This window comes from Macaca fascicularis, chromosome 20 (assembly GCF_037993035.2).
Source record: "Macaca fascicularis isolate 582-1 chromosome 20, T2T-MFA8v1.1".
Taxonomy (NCBI): Eukaryota; Metazoa; Chordata; class Mammalia; order Primates; family Cercopithecidae; genus Macaca; species Macaca fascicularis.
The window spans coordinates 5,904,150-5,919,373 of record NC_088394.1 but is presented as its reverse complement, the minus strand read 5'-3'; the positions used below and the strand labels follow the sequence as shown (position 1 = coordinate 5,919,373).

General features: G+C 55.5%; 2 protein-coding genes across 15 annotated transcripts in view; one reads left to right on the top strand and one right to left on the bottom strand.

The window, feature by feature from the left end:
- Positions 1-793: 793 nt before the first annotated feature.
- On the top strand, positions 794-13,690 carry EEF2KMT (eukaryotic elongation factor 2 lysine methyltransferase). 3 transcript variants are annotated; one of them, XM_005591170.5, is made up of 8 exons: positions 794-904; positions 3,034-3,096; positions 5,313-5,393; positions 7,328-7,429; positions 8,496-8,629; positions 8,712-8,977; positions 9,800-9,949; positions 13,298-13,690. In XM_005591170.5, the coding sequence occupies exons 1-8, from the start codon at positions 809-811 to the stop codon at positions 13,396-13,398; spliced, it is 993 nt and encodes a 330-aa protein (XP_005591227.2). In that variant the 5' UTR covers positions 794-808; the 3' UTR covers positions 13,399-13,690. The 3 variants fall into 3 exon arrangements, with proteins under 3 accessions (XP_005591227.2, XP_005591228.2, XP_005591229.2); XM_005591171.5 differs by lacking the exon at positions 5,313-5,393; XM_005591172.5 differs by lacking the exon at positions 7,328-7,429.
- The window catches only part of ALG1 (ALG1 chitobiosyldiphosphodolichol beta-mannosyltransferase), a 52,941-nt gene continuing 51,353 nt past the window's right edge, over positions 13,637-15,224 (bottom strand). For all 12 annotated transcript variants that reach the window (XR_012429724.1, XR_012429723.1, XR_012429722.1 and 9 more), the window contains one exon: positions 13,637-14,275. Coding sequence is in view for 6 of the 12 variants with exons in the window: in XM_065536815.1 (XP_065392887.1) it covers positions 14,144-14,275 (132 nt within the window). In the remaining 6 variants the exon portion in view is untranslated. The remainder of the gene's footprint in view (positions 14,276-15,224) is intronic.

Genomic DNA, 15,224 nt, shown 5'->3' with positions numbered 1-15,224 from the left:
CAGGTATCGCCTCCCGAACTTGAGCCACACTCCAACCCTCTCTTCAAACTCCTCCCCGCTGCCCACACCCTGGACCCCTAGCTCCGTCTCGGCCTCGCCCCAAGCCCAGCTCCGTCTTGGCCCCTGAGCCCAGCCCGGACCGGCCTCCCAGGCCCTGGGTCCCTCCCCGTACCAGCCCCTCCCTAAGCTCCGCCTCCCAGGGACGGAGCTGCGCCTGGCCACGCCCCAGGGCCCGCCTCCTGAGCGCAGCCCACAATCCGGACTCGGCCCCGCCTCCCGGAACCCGGGCCCTGGCCGTGTACTACGACAGAGTCAACGCCCCGCCTCGGCCCCGCCTCCGGAGCCCTTCTCTTGGTCTGGCCTTAGCCCCGCCCTAAGACCTGTCTACTGGGCTCTGCTCCGAGTCCCACCTGCTGAACCCAATCATCGTTTAGCCCCGCCCTAATGCCCGCCTCCAGGACTCTTATCCTGCCCCCACGCAAGGCCCCGCCTCCAGGACGCCACCAACCTGTACGTTTCCGAAGCCCCGCTTCCAGGATCGCCCTATCCTGGTCCCGCCCCAGGACCTGCCCCAACGACGCTTATCCTGGCCCTACCCCAGGCCTCGCCCTCTTGGCACTCATCCTGGCCCCACCCCGGGCCCCGCCTCAGGGTCCGCCCCCGGGTCCGCCCCCACGTCGCTCCACCTGGCCCTACCCCGGGCCCCTCCCCCTCTCTGCCGCGACTCACTGCCTCGGGCCTGCCCCTTCTTCAGTCCAGGGCCGGCTTCCGCCCGGTCTCCCAGCAACGCCGCGGCCCCGCCCACGTCATGGCGCCGGAGGAGGATGCGGGGACCGAACTCTTGCTGCAGAGTTTCGAGCGCCGCTTCCTGGCGGCGCGCGCGCTGCGCTCCTTCCCCTGGCAGGTGGGCGGCGGGGAGCGCGGAGAGGCCCGCGGGGCGCGGGGGAGTCCAGGGACAGACGGGACGGGTCTCCGTGCTGAAGCCCCCGGCGCTCCCGCCACGTGAGTGCCTGGGCTCCCGACACTCAGGGCCGCGCGTCCCGGTCCCCGTCCCCGGGGCCTGGCCAGAGTCGCTCGCACCCCTCCTGCGGCGGAGGCTGGGGACGGCTCCACGGTCGGCTGGGGGCCGACGCGCGCTCGGTGTGGGGTACAGTTCACGATCGTTTTCACGACTTTTTAAAGGCAGTAATCGTTCTGGTCACTGGGACACAGCTGCCCTCGCCCATTCTAAAAAGTCAGCGCCCTCAGGACCGCGGGTAACCACGTTCTCCCGAGCGCGGTGACCAGATCACAGGCTGTCCCTCGTGGCTCAGTGTTCTCATCTGTACATCGAGCACTGCACAGAATCGGCTCGTGCGCTGAGGCTCTCACGCCTGTGATGGAAGAGACAGAGAAGGGAGGGGGTGGCCTCTCGTCGCCCTGGGGACCTGCCATCCACAGCACAGGCTCATGGCAGGCAGCAGCCTCCCTTCTGCCAGCAGAGGGGCTTAATGCACCCGGCCCCATTTGTAATTCATGTGCGGTGAGCTCACTGGGATGAGGCAGTTTGGATATCTATTCCTCCCTGGGTCTGCCCCATTTTATGGGGTGGTGCTTAATCATTTGTGTTATTCCATTGACATAAAATATTTAGCACTCAGAGATCATTTCTGGTCTGGAGAAATTTGTGCATTTTTAACCCAAAATAGAAACCTTCATAAAAGCATCATAGGTCTCCATTCAGTGTTGACTATAATTTGTTCACATGCCCACGCTGAATGCTAATGGGCTCACCCTGAACACCCACGAGGTGGGTACTATTGTTATCACTCACATTTGACCAGAGGGATTGTTTGATTCGGGTGCAGTAGTTGAGAGTTCAGACCCAGGAGGCAGCCTGCCTGCTTCGAATCCCGGCCCAGTCCCTGGCCCTGTGTGACCTTGGGCAAGTGACTGCATCTCTGTGTGCTATTGTTTTCTTATTAATAAAATGGGGGATATAATGACACCTACCTCTCAGGGTTGAGTACAAAAGCCTGTGGATCAGTGCCTAGCTCATGGGAAATGCATGTTGGTGTTAAGTAGTGTTTTTATTCAGTCTCCAAATGTTTAATAAATGCCTTCCGTGAGCCAGGCACCATGGATCAGCAGTACCCATGACAGATGAGGCTCTGCTTGCATGGGAGAGCCAGAGAATAAACAAATAAATGAATAAACAAGAAAAGACCAGAAGTGGCTTTAAAGCCAATAAAACAGGGAAATGGTGAATGGAGCAACTGGGGAGAAGAGTCACCAAAGTCAGGGAATCAGGGAAGCCTTCCTCAAAGAGGTGACATTTGAACTGGGGCCTGAGTGGTGAAGCAGTCAGGCATGGGAACGGCTTGGGGAACGGGATATGCAAAGGCCTTGTGGTGGAACAAGCCAGCGGTGGTTGAGGAACAACAGCAAAGCAGCCAGTGTAGCTGGAGTGGAGTGAGCAGGGTGGGCCAGGGGTGAGGGAGAACAGGCCAGAGAGAGGGATTAGGACCAGGTCTTGTAGGGCCTTTTACGGCATGGAAGGAGCTCTGAAGCAATGAAGTGCCTTGCCCTGTGTCACATATGAGACAAGACACATATGAACTGCCTAACTCGGGAGCCAAAGCTCATTGCTGGGCTTGAGGCCGCTGTAAGAGGACAGTGTAATCCAGGCTGATCCAGGCACATTCTGCATTTCCACTTGAACTCAGATGGCAAGCCCATCAAACCCTGGTGCCATGGCTGCCCTGGTAATTCCTGGCTGACCCGTGCAACCAGGGAGGTGGCCCATGACCCGGGTGGCAGCTAAGTAGCCAGGACTAATGCGGCCAAGAGACAGTCTTCTAGCCTTCTTCCTGTGACTCATCCAGGTGCACCCTGCAACATCTGAAGGTCAGGCTTTCAGCCGCTGTGGCTTCCACTTCCAACTGGCTCCACGTCCCCAGGGAGAGATCACACAACGCTTTGCCAGCACATTCTATTGCGTGTTTAATGTTCCCGTGAATGCGCCCTTGAGATTTCTCTCTCCCCTCCACACAGAGCTTAGAAGCAAAGTTAAGAGACTCATCAGATTCTGAGCTGCTGCGGGATATTTTGCAGAAGGTAAGAATCCCAGAGTCCCTCGGACTCATGACCCTGCCTCCTGAATCTCTCTGGAAGACCTGCTAGAAGAACCACAGGTGTGCTTCTACCCTTTAAAAACACCTCTGTTCAAAGAACAAACCCATTGAGTCAGCACTGCAGGTGGGTGTCAGCACCTCCGACAGCTCCAGCTCTTTCGTTTTCTATCTAAGACTTAGACAGAGACATCAGAATATACAAAAATCTGCATGAGAAGGGGGAATCTAGGGAATGTTTTTTAAACCATCCACATCCACAGCAAAAAGAGAGATGACAGGTGCAAAACAGCTTCTAGCATTTGGGAGATGCTCAGAGACTTTCTTTTTTGCATACATGAGACCTGTCCTGCCCACTCCTGTCTCTTCTAGACATAAGTGGGCCCGTGCTTTACCCAGGGTGGGGTCTGGACTCAAGTGCATCCGCATGCAGGTGAGAGGCAGGATCACCACCCGGCCCAGCCACAGCCTGACCCTGGCCTGTGGGCCAAGTGCAGATCACCTTGCATCCTGGGTCTTCACCTTCGAAGGGCCATGAGCCCTTCTGAAAAGACAAAGCAATAGACTCCCTCCCAGAAAGATGCGCATCAGAAGAATACATTTTCCATACAAACTCAGGGGAGGCAGACATCCTCCACCCCCACCCACCCAGCCCATCCTGGGAGCCCTGGTTAAGAATTCCTGTGCTAGAAGTGAACCAAGATCATCCACATGGAAAAGATACAGCCACAGCAGGGAAGACTTTCGGAGCAATCCAGTAGGTCAGGGCTTCGAGCATGGAGATACCTGAAGTGATCTCACACCCTGCTCTGAGTTTCACCCTGAGCCTCACCCTCGTAGGTGGTGAAGCATGAAATGTAGGGAGAGCTGCTTTAAAACCCAGCAAAAGGCTGGGCACAGTGGCTCACACCTGTAATCCCAGCACTTTGGGAGGCTGAGGTGGACAGATCACCTAAGGTCAGGAGTTCGAGACCAGCCTGGCCAACATGGCAAAACCCTATCTCTACTAAAAATACAAAAATTAGCTGGGTGTGGTGGTGCACACCTATAGTCCCAGCTACTCGGGAGGCTGAGGCAGGAGGATAGCTTGAACCTGGGAGGCAGAGGCTGCAGTGAGCCAAGATCGTGCCACTGCATTCCAGCCTGGGCAACAAAGCAACACTCTGTGTCAAAAAAAAAAAAAAAATGAAAAACCAGCACCAGCCTGAAGGGCCTGAGTGTTGCGTGGGGTACTTTGCTGCCCTTGGGCAGAATCTGCGTCCCTCCCAGCCAGCAGGCACTGTGGACCATCTCCTCCCTCCCTCCAGGCTCCTGTTTTCCTACCGTCCCCACTCCTGCTGCACCAGTCCCTCTGCCCTCCTTTCCAAGCGCCAGGCCATGGCCACCTCGGAGCTTGCACCGGCTGTTCCTGCTGCCTGGAACTTGCTCGTCCTGCACTTGGCTTCTCTCGGCTTTAGCTGGAATGTCACCCTGAGAGTCCCCTCCCCGTCCATCCTGTCCCCAGGGACACACGCTCCAAGAGAGCAGGTGCCCAGTGGGCCTTCCCGCCTCTTTCATACAGCCAGACAGTTGGCGACTGTCCTTCCTGCAAACCCTGGTTCACACTGGCTCCCCTGGGAGGGAGGTGGTTAGGCCCACATGCGCTGTGTTCCTGCTCAGAATGGGCGTTAGAAACAGGCCATAGCGGCGGGGCACGGTGGCTCACACCTGTAATCCCAGCACTTTGGGAGGCCGAGACGGGCGGATCACGAGGTCACGAGATCGAGACCATCCTGGCTAACACGGTGAAACCCCGTCTCTACTAAAAATACAAAAAACTAGCCGGGCGTGGTGGTGGGCACCTGTAGTCCCAGCTACTCGGGAGGCTGAGGCAGGAGAATGGCATGAACCCGGGAGGCGGAGCTTGCAGTGAGCTGAGATCCGGCCACTGCACTCCAGCCTGGGCGACAGCGGGAGACTCCGTCTCAAAAAAAAAAAAAGAAAGAGGCCATAGCCTGTGCCGCTGCAGCGGAAGCATTTTTAGGAAACGGCTTATATCTTAAGACAAACTTCAGATGCGTGGGGCCAGAACGCTGTGTCCATCTACATCTTTGCTGAGGGATTGGGTAGCCCGGAGTTTGCCCTCTGCTGTGTTGGCTTGAAGCTCATAGGAGACTTCAGATGGGGTCTCCCCAGCAACCAACGTTCTGTCCTTTGCCGTAGACTGTGAAGCACCCTGTGTGTGTGAAGCACCCGCCGTCAGTCAAGTATGCCCGGTGCTTTCTCTCAGAACTCATCAAAAAGGTCAGTTATCGGCAGTGTCTGCCCAGTAGCCGGACAGCATAGCCACCTGCGTGCTCGAGCCCCTGTCCTTCCCAGGCCCTGGGCCTGCTTTGCAGACCCCAGCATGGCAGGCGCCTCCCAGGCAACTGGCTGCAGCTGGGTGTGACCCATGGGAGACAGTGCAGGGTGGGAATAAGGGGAGGCCAGCGTCTCTCCCTCACGCTGCCTCCTGGGGTCTCCGCAGCAGCTGCTTCTCCGGGGCCCCAGCTCCTAGCATATGGATTCTCATTCCTACCAGGCTGGCCCAGCCCGCGGCACTGGAACCCTCGCCCACACCCTCTGTCCTGCCCGCCCACACCCTCTGTCCTGCCCGCCGAAGGGTTTGGAGTTTGCTGTTCTTATCCGTCTCTGGGTTGCGCCACGGGCCCCTGTTGGAGGGTTTAGCTCTTTTTTTTTTTTTTTTTTTTTTTTTTTTGAGACGGAGTCTCGCTCTGTCACCCAGGCTGGAGTGCAGTGGCCGGATCTCAGCTCACTGCAAGCTCCGCCTCCCGGGTTCACGCCATTCTCCTGCCTCAGCCTCCCGAGTAGCTGGGACTGCAGGTGTCCGCCACCTCGCCCGGCTAGTTTTTTGTATTTTTTAGTAGAGACGGGGTTTCACCGTGTTAACCAGGATGGTCTCGATCTCGTGACCTCGTGATCCGCCCGTCTCGGCCTCCCAAAGTGCTGGGATTACAGGCTTGAGGCACCGCGCCCGGCCGGGTTTAGCTCTTAACATACCTTTGGAACTAGTTCCCCTGGTGAATTCTCCGCAGTGATCCTGCTGGAATCAGCTCTTTCCTGACTGATACAGGATGGATTTTATTTTTTACTTATTTATTTATTTACTTATTTGAGACAGAGCCTCACAGTGTTGCCAAGGCTGGAGTACCGAGGCGCAACTCGGCTCACTGAAACCTCTGCCTCCTGGGTTCAAGCAATTCTCGTGCCTAGCCTCCCAAGAAGCTGGGACTACGGGCACACGCCACCACGCCTGGCTAATTTTTGTATTTTTAGTAGAGACAGAGCTTCACCATGTTGGCCAGGCTGGTCTCGAACTCCTGACCTCAGGTGATCTGCCCGCCTCAGCCTCCCAAAGTACTGGGATTACAGGCATGAGCCACTGTGCCTGGCCTAGGATGGATTTTAAAGATGGGCCCGAACATGCAGGGTTTGACATGAGGGAGGATGTCAGAGAGGCCGTTCCTCAGTAGGCAGTAGCAGACCTGCTGAGTAAAAGGGCCACACTTTTAGCAAAAAAACAATCCCCTGCTTCTCCAGTACCCGCTTTCTCCCTAGTCCTTCCCAAAGGGTACATCTGTGGTCACCAGCAGGTCTGCCCTGTGCCACCAGCAGAGGGCAGCAGTCACCCAGTGTACCCTGCTGCTGCCCTGTGACTCGTAGGCCGGGGCCAGCTGTGGAGAAGCCACCTGCTGACAGCCACGGCCTGCAGCACGGGCCGCCCTCCCAGCTCTGCCTGGGCGCACTTAACAGCACCTTTGGTTTTCCTCCTCTCTGTGTTTCATCCAAACACAGAGCTCTGTCATGGTCACGCAGCAGCTCTCATGGAATCCTTGTCTCCTGCCCTAGACTACCCTAAGCCTACCCTCTCAGCACCTCTTGTTGAAGGCCCTCCCATCCAGGCTTCCCTACCAAGTGAATTATTTTTTTACAGACAAGGTCTCTGTTGCTCAAGCTGTACTCAAACTCCTGGGCTCAGGCAGTCCTCCCATGTCAGTGTCTAGAGTAGCTGGGGCTATCGGCACACACCACCACAGCCAGCAAAGTGAATATTTTATATGCCACCTGGCCAGTATTACACCATTCTGTCGCAAATCTCCCCTCCAAACTTGGTGAAAATCATCTGGCCATTTTTACATATTAGAACGAAAGCAAACAAGCTCTCTGTCTGCCCCCAGCACGAGGCTGTCCACACGGAGCCTTTGGACGAGCTGTACGAGGCGCTGGCGGAGACCCTGATGGCCGAGGAGTCCCCCCATGGCCACCGGAGCTATTTGCTGGTATGAGAAGGGCACCCTCCTCCCCCTCACAGCCCAGATGCCCTTCCTGCACAAAGTGAAAACACGGGTGTGGGTTCAAATCCTGACTCACCCATTCTGCAGTCTTAGACATGAGGTCTGTTAACCTCCTTTAGCCTCAGTTTCCCTGTCTGTAAATCAGGCACTTCAACAACAGCATGTCTCATGGGCATTTGTCCAGTAGGTAACACACACTACCTGCTTCACAAAGACCTAATGCCCAGTCCTCAAAGAATACTTGACAGGGCCGGGCACGGTGGCTCATGTCTGTAATCCCAGCACTTTGGGAGGCCAAGGCGGGTGGATCACCTGAGGTCAGGAGTTCGAGACCAGCCTGCCCAATATGGTGAAACCCTGTCTCTACTAAAAATACAAAAATTAGGCCGGCGCGGTGGCTCATGCCTGTAATCCCAGCACTTTGGGAGGCTGAGGCGGGCGGATCACCTGAGGTCAGGAGTTTGAGACCACCCTGGTCAACATGGTGAAACTCCGTCTCTACTAAAAATACAAAGATTAGCAGGGCATGGTAGCAGGCGCCTGTAATCCCAGCTACTTGGGAGGCTGAGGCAGGAGAATCGCTTGAACCCGGGAGGCGGAGTTTGCAGTGAGCCAAGATCGTGCCACTGACTCCAGCCTGGGTGACAGATTGAGAATCCATGTCAAAAAAAAAAAAGATAAAACATAGATACAGAAAACCACAAAGGAAAAACATAGCACACTGAATCATCACAAGGCAGCCACCCCTTCATAGCCACACCCGGCCCCTCCCTGGCCACCACTGACCTGTGCTCCATCACCAGAATTCCATCGTCTCAGGAATGTTCGATGAATGGAATCCTGTGTGGCCTGAGATGAGCGTCTTTCACGCCGCGTGATACCCTTGAGGCCTGTGCAAGCTGTTGGCATGTCAACAGTTGGCTGCTTCTCATTGCTGAGTGGTGATTGGTGCTGTCATGGTTTATTCAGTCATGGGGTGGATGGCTACTTGTCTTCTAAGCCACTTGTCTTCTGATCGCTAGACTGATTCTCTCGCCCTCTCTCCACGCAGCCCTCGGGAGGCTCGGTCACGCTCTCCGAGAGCACAGCCATCATCTCCCACGGCACCACGGGCCTGGTCACATGGGACGCTGCCCTCTACCTTGCAGAATGGGCCATCGAGAACCCGGCAGCCTTCACTGACAGGTGACCTCGGGGCACAGGGCGGGGCACCGAGGCAGGCTTACCCTAGTGCAGTTGCAGACACGGTCCGCTTTCCTTCTGCCAGGACTGTCCTAGAGCTTGGCAGTGGCGCCGGCCTCACAGGCCTGGCCATCTGCAAGATGTGCCGCCCCCGGGCATACATCTTCAGCGATTGTCACAGCCGGGTCCTCGAGCAGCTCCGAGGGAATGTCCTTCTCAATGGCCTCTCGTTGGAGGCAGACATCACTGCCAACTTAGACAGCCCCAGGGTGACAGTGGCCCAGCTGGACTGGGACGTCACGACAGTCCGTCAGCTCTCTGCCTTCCAGCCAGATGTTGTCATCGCGGCAGGTAATGCCCAGCCCCGGGCACCCTGCACAGGCGGTGTCCTTGCAGCTCCACCCAGCTCTTGGCTCTGGGAAAAGGGAACAAGGGACGCTGTCGGGCATGGACATGATGGGGCTTCCAGAAGAGTTACTCTGGGCCTCCAGGGTGACATCCAAGGACAGGGGTGCCTCTTAAGGTGACCTTGAAGCCGCAGCCCTCTTGTTGGGGACAGGCATACTCCCGTTACAGTCGTCACCACATGGCTGTGTCCCAGAGCCATGCCCCGTGTCCTTCAGAGACCACAGGAGGAAAACAACCACTTCTGGGACAAGGACAGGGCCCGTGAGAGAAGGTGGTGTTTGGCTGGGCCACCGAAAACCCCTCGCCTCTGCCGGCACACTCAGTCCCCTCTGGTCGAACAGAGCTCGGCCTGTGACCCTGGGTCCCAGCCCTGAAACCACAGGCCCGGCGGTGGCCAGGGACACAGGCCCTCCCCTGCAAGCCAGCACACAAATCGGCAGACGCCTGAAACACGACATTCACACCAGGGTCAGGCTTTGCGTCATTCAGAGCCCTCTAGATAGGCTAAGAACCAGAGCTGTTTTTTAAGGAACACCAGTGAGTCTGGAGACTTTTTCTTTTGCTTTGGTCTTTTGCAGCTTTCTCTACTAAGGGTTCTCCTTTTTCACCCGGGTAACTGCGTTTCCATCTAATGGCACAGATGGTCAGATGGCATCTAATAGTCTCATGTGACCGCTGCCTCTCTGGCCTCGCCCTGCGGCTGAGGTCAGCATGACCTGGAACGTTCCACTGGTCCCTTTCAGTAACCTGAAGCTTTCACTGTAGATGTGCTGTATTGTCCAGAAGCCATCGTGTTGCTGGTCGGGGTCCTGCGGAGGCTGGCTGCCTGCCGGGAGCACCAGCGGGCTCCTGAGGTCTACGTGGCCTTCACCGTCCGCAACCCGGAGACATGCCAGCTGTTCACCACCGAACTAGGTGAGCCCCTACGCCCTCCTGGGCCTGCAGGGTCCCCAAGCTGTCCCTGCAAGACTCCAGTGGAAGTGAAAGAACTTGGCACCGGAGAAAAGCTAGGATGCCCCACACCCCCACACCATGCGGGGAACTTAGGCAGAGCTGGCAAGCAGGGTGGGCTCAGGGCATGGAGGGGCTTGGGGCAGGAGGAGGGCAGCTCAGCACAGGGAGGGAGGGTCTGAGCCCAGCAGCCCTACTATGTGCTTCGGAGCAGAGTTCCCTAAGCCCTTGGGCCTCGGTTTCCTCATCTATAAAATGGAGGTGGTGGGAGAGGCAGTCGGGGTCAGGGCTGGACACAGCTGTGGCCTGCAGGACGCTGGGGGACAGGCTGTACAGGCAGACCCACCACGCCACTGTCCTGAGCACCCAGTCAGTGGAGGACGAACAGGGTGACTATAGAGAAGGGGAACTGGCCCCGCAGTGGGCCAGCCACTGTCCTCAGAACTGACATTTGTCAGCCCCCAGCACCTGTGAGGGTGTGCTGTCATTGTCCCATCTCTCTAACAAAGACACTAGGGCACACGGAGGCCAGGCGACTCCCGAGCTCCCACAGACTGCAGCCCGGCCGCCTGGCTCCCGCGCCTCCACACTACACCCATGCCCCCCAATGCCACCAGCTTTTGCCCCAGCTCCCCGAGCAGAGCCCCTCCTGGCAACCGTGCGCACAGATGCACCCGCAGCAGCCTCTGCCTGCACAGAGACAGACGACCCAATGCCTGTCCACATGGGGAGCCTGTTAACTACACAGTCAACAAGCCAGCACACGAAGGCACACTGGGTTCCGTGAGAGTCCCGCACGACCTCGCACAGCAGGCTGGCCAGGCACGGGGCTCACGCCTGTCCTCCCAGCACTTCAGGAGGCTAAGGCAGGAGGACTCCCTGACCCCAGGCGTTCAAGACCAACCTGGGCAACATAATGGGACCCCATCCCCACAAAACATACCAAAACTAGCCGGGCATGGTTGCACATGCCTGTGGTCCCAGCTACTTGGGAGGCTGAGGTGGGAGGGTGGCTTGAGCCCGGGGGGTGGAGGCTGCAGTGAGCCGTGATCTCACCACTGCACTCCAGCCTGGGCAACAGAGCAACACCCTGTCTCAAAAAAGCAAAAAAAAAAAAAAAAAGGAAGTCTTTCTTCAGATACTTACGTGAAAAAATACCTGCAGTATGGTTTAAGTGAAAAGAGCAGTGCCAAACAGCACATATAGTATAAGCCCCCACCCACCTTTTTTTTTTTTTTTTTTTTGGAGACAGAGTCTGGCTTTGTATTGCCCAGGCTGGAGTGCAGTGGTGCGATCTCGGCCCACTGGAACCTCCCACCTCCCAGGTACAAGCTATCCTCCCATCTCAGCCTCCTGAGTAGCTGGGACTACAGGCGCATGCCACCACGCCCAGCTAATTTTTGTATTTTTTTGTAGAATCGAGGTTTTGCCATGTTGGCCAGGCTGGTCTCGAACTCTTGACCTCAAGTGATCTGCCACCTCAGCCTCCCAAAGTGTTAGGATTACAGGCTTGAGCCACTGCGCACAGCCCCATTTTTGTTTAAAAAATAATAATAATCACCCACACATGGTTGTGAGTACCTATATTCCCAACTACTCAGGAGGCTGAGGCAGGAGGATGGCTTAAGCCCAGGAGTTTGTGGCCACCTTGAGCAATATAGCAAGACTTCATGTCAAAAAAACATTTGTCACAATAATCATTTTCACATTAGTAGACCTATAGAGGAAAACCTAGAATATATATATGGCAGGCTTGTCCAATCTGCAGCCCAACACAAATCTGTAAACTTTCTTAAAACAGTATGAGGTTTTTTTGTGATTTTTCTTTTAGTTCATCAGCTATTGCTAGCGTTAGTGTATTTTATGTGTGGCCCAAGGCAATTCTTCATCTTCCAGTGTGGCCCAGGGAGGCCAAAAGATTGGACATCCCTGATATACACGTTAACAGAAGGATGATAGAGACTTCTACACGTTCATGTCTGTACTACTTCATTTTTATAAATACGCATTTTCCACTCGTAACAAAAAACTGTAAATGAAAATCATCCCGGGTCACAGCATCTCACGCCTGTAATCCCAACACTGTAAGAGGCTGAGGCTTTGGGAGGCTGAGGTGGGCGGATCACCTGAGGTCAAGAGTTCAAGACCAGCCTGCCCAACACAGTGAAACCCCATCTGTACTAAAATCACAAAAATTAGCCAGGCGTGGTGGTGCACGCCTATAATCCCAGCTACTCGGGAGGCTGAGGCAGGAAAATCACTTGAACCTGGGAGGCAGAGGTTGCAGTGAGCTGAGATTGTGCCCCTGCACTCCAGCCTGAGGAACAGAGTAAAACTCCGTCTCAAAAAAATAAGAGAGGCTGAGGCAGCAGCATCACTTGTGGCCATGTGTTCAGGACCCCATCTCTACAAAATAAAAAAACTACTGGCATGGCGGCACGCACCTGTCATCCCAGCTGCTTGGGAGGTGGGAGGATTGCTAGAGCCCAGGAGTCGAGGCTGTGGTGAGCAATGACCGTGCCACTGCACTCCAGCCTGGGTGACAGAACAAGATCGTATCTAAAAAAAAAACGAAAATCACTCTGGCTACTGGCTCTTCAGGCATCTGTGCTTATCAGAACACTAGCCCCTTCTAAGCTTTGTGTGTGTGTGGTTTTGTTTTTTGTGGGGTTTTTTGTTTTTTTGTTTTCTTGAGATGGAGGCTCGCTCTGTCACTCAGGCTGGAGTGCAGTGGCACAATCTCGGCTCACTGCAACCTCCGCCTCCCGGGTACAAGTGATTCTCCCGCCTCAGCCTCCTGAGTAGCTGGGATTACAGGCACCCGCCATCATACCTGGCTGATTTTTGTATTTTTGTAGAGATGGGGTTTCACCATGTTGGCCAGGCTGGTCTCGAACTCCTGACCTCAGGTGATCCGCCTGCCTCGGCCTCCCAAAGTGTGGGGATTACAGGCGTGAGCCACTGTGCCTGGCCGCTTTCTAAGCTTTGTGAAGAGTGGATTGACTGAGCAGCCAGGTAGATGTGGATTCAGATCTCTGCTTCTGTCCCGCTGTGCCAAGCGCTGGGGCAGACACGGGCAGTGTGGAGAACGGCACGGTGCCTGCTGCTAGCCACTTCTATGCAAAACGAGATTTCTGGTCCCATCCTGGAGACCAATTCTAGGTACCTGGGTGGGCCTGGGAACCTGTGAACCAAGTAACCTGACTTGGACACCCCCCCACCCTGCCAGGCCTATTCTAGCAGCCCCACACAGTAAGCTAATGTCCCGTCCCCAAACACCGCCATCCTGAAACACATGTGCTCTGTTTCCAGGCCGGGCCGGGATCAGATGGGAGGCCGAACCTCGTCATGACCAGAAGCTGTTTCCCTACGAGGAGCGCTTGGAAATGGCAATTCTGAACCTCACACTGTAGGCCTCACACACGCCTTCCAACGTGACTGTGAGAAGCAAGTCACTATCGTGGGAAGAATTTTTATATGGGAAAGCGGATAAAACTTTCAGTGGACTGGAATGTTTGAAGAATGTTAAATTCCAAACCAGGAACCACAAACTGCCCTCTAATAAGACATCGGCTGTCTAAGCGTGGGGGTGCCCCCTTTCTGCCAGCAGTTCTGGTTCTTAAGAAAATCACCATAAATCAGACGTGAAAATTCTGGCTCCAAAAATAGCATTTTCTTTGCGCAAATAAAAACGTGTGTATCAAGTATGATGTTCCCCCAACGTGGACACACTCAGTTCCTCACAAAGCCAAGCCCGCTGCAGATGCCACATCCCTGGGCTTACAGTGCAGCCGGTGCTTTTTTTCAAGACAGGAATCGTAACGTTAGGAACACGGCAGAAAGGCGACACCTGGAGACCAAACACAGGAGGAGGAGTCCTGCAGAGGTCATGGGGAAGTCACAGAACAGTAATACGCTAGCAGGGGCATGGGGCGTGAAGAACAGAAGAGAGGAAATGTTTCTGAGCCTCCAAAGAAGAAATTAGGGCCAACCACAGCTTCCGGGGTCCCAACCAATTCATTCACCAGGCGGCACCACTGCCGTCATTTCAGCTACTGGCCACTGGGAGGCGCTGCTTGAAAGGGTTTGCCCTGAGACTCCCAAGAAGCTGTAGGGAGGGCAGCCGGGGTCCTGGGGTTTTAGCCTCTGGCCCAGGAGTCATGTGTCCATAACCAAAGGGAGCACAGTCTGCACCCAGCTCTCATCCCATCGGAGCTGCTCCGACTCCCGCAGGTTCTTCCGGAACTGGTTTAGCTTGCCCGCAGGATCAGGGAAGTTTGAGAAAAGCATCTGCGAAAAAATAAAGAGCAGAGCTTACCTCATTGCCTGTCCCCACCCCATCCCAGGTCCCTAACCCAGCAACACCCCCTCCCAAGTCCCTAACTCCCTCACTTGGACTCAGACCCTTCACGCCCCAGCAGCGCTCCGCCTCCAACTTGACATCACACTTTCTGGAAACTTCCCCACATATCCCACTTTCCCACACTTGGTGCCCTGGAGCACCTCCCAGCCTCTACATGCTGTGCCTTCCCCTGGAGCACCCTCCTCTCGGCGTCTGGCCAACACAATCCCACGCATCTGTGCGTAACAAGGGGGTGTCAGTGTTCTTTTCAGCCTTGCTAAACTGTCTGAATCAAGGAGCACAAACTACAGCCTGCAGGCTAAATCCAGCCCACAGCCTGTCTGTATATAAAGTTTTATTGGAACAAAGCCACACCCCTTCATCTACAGATGATCTGTGGCTACTTTCACACCACAGCAGAGTCCCATGGTTCTGACAGAGACTGGGGGACCCAGTCTAAATGACTTCCGACCTGGACCTTTACTGAAAATCCTGCCAATCATTCTGTTGGCAAGAATGATGTGTTACTTTTTGCAACAAGAAACAAGTAACCTCTGCAGAATTCCACTCATCTTTCAAGGCGGGTCCCAGAAGCTCCCTTTGCCCGCCTACCTGATCCTCATCACTTCCTGAACTGCAGCCCAGCCCACCGGCTCCAGCATCATTTGTGGAGTGTCAGCTCCATAAATCCAGAGGGCAGGTGGGGGTGTGTCCTAACTTTCCTCAGCCTACTGTACTGAAACGGGACAGCAGAGTAGGCCGGCCTCTGTGACCTCTGCTCCCTCCCTAGCTTTTCCGCCAGACCCCACATGGTCCCACCCTGGCTGTGGGAAGCAGGAATCAGGGAGCGTGGCTCGGTGCCAGTCTCCACAACCCTCCCCACCCTGGCGTGTGGCA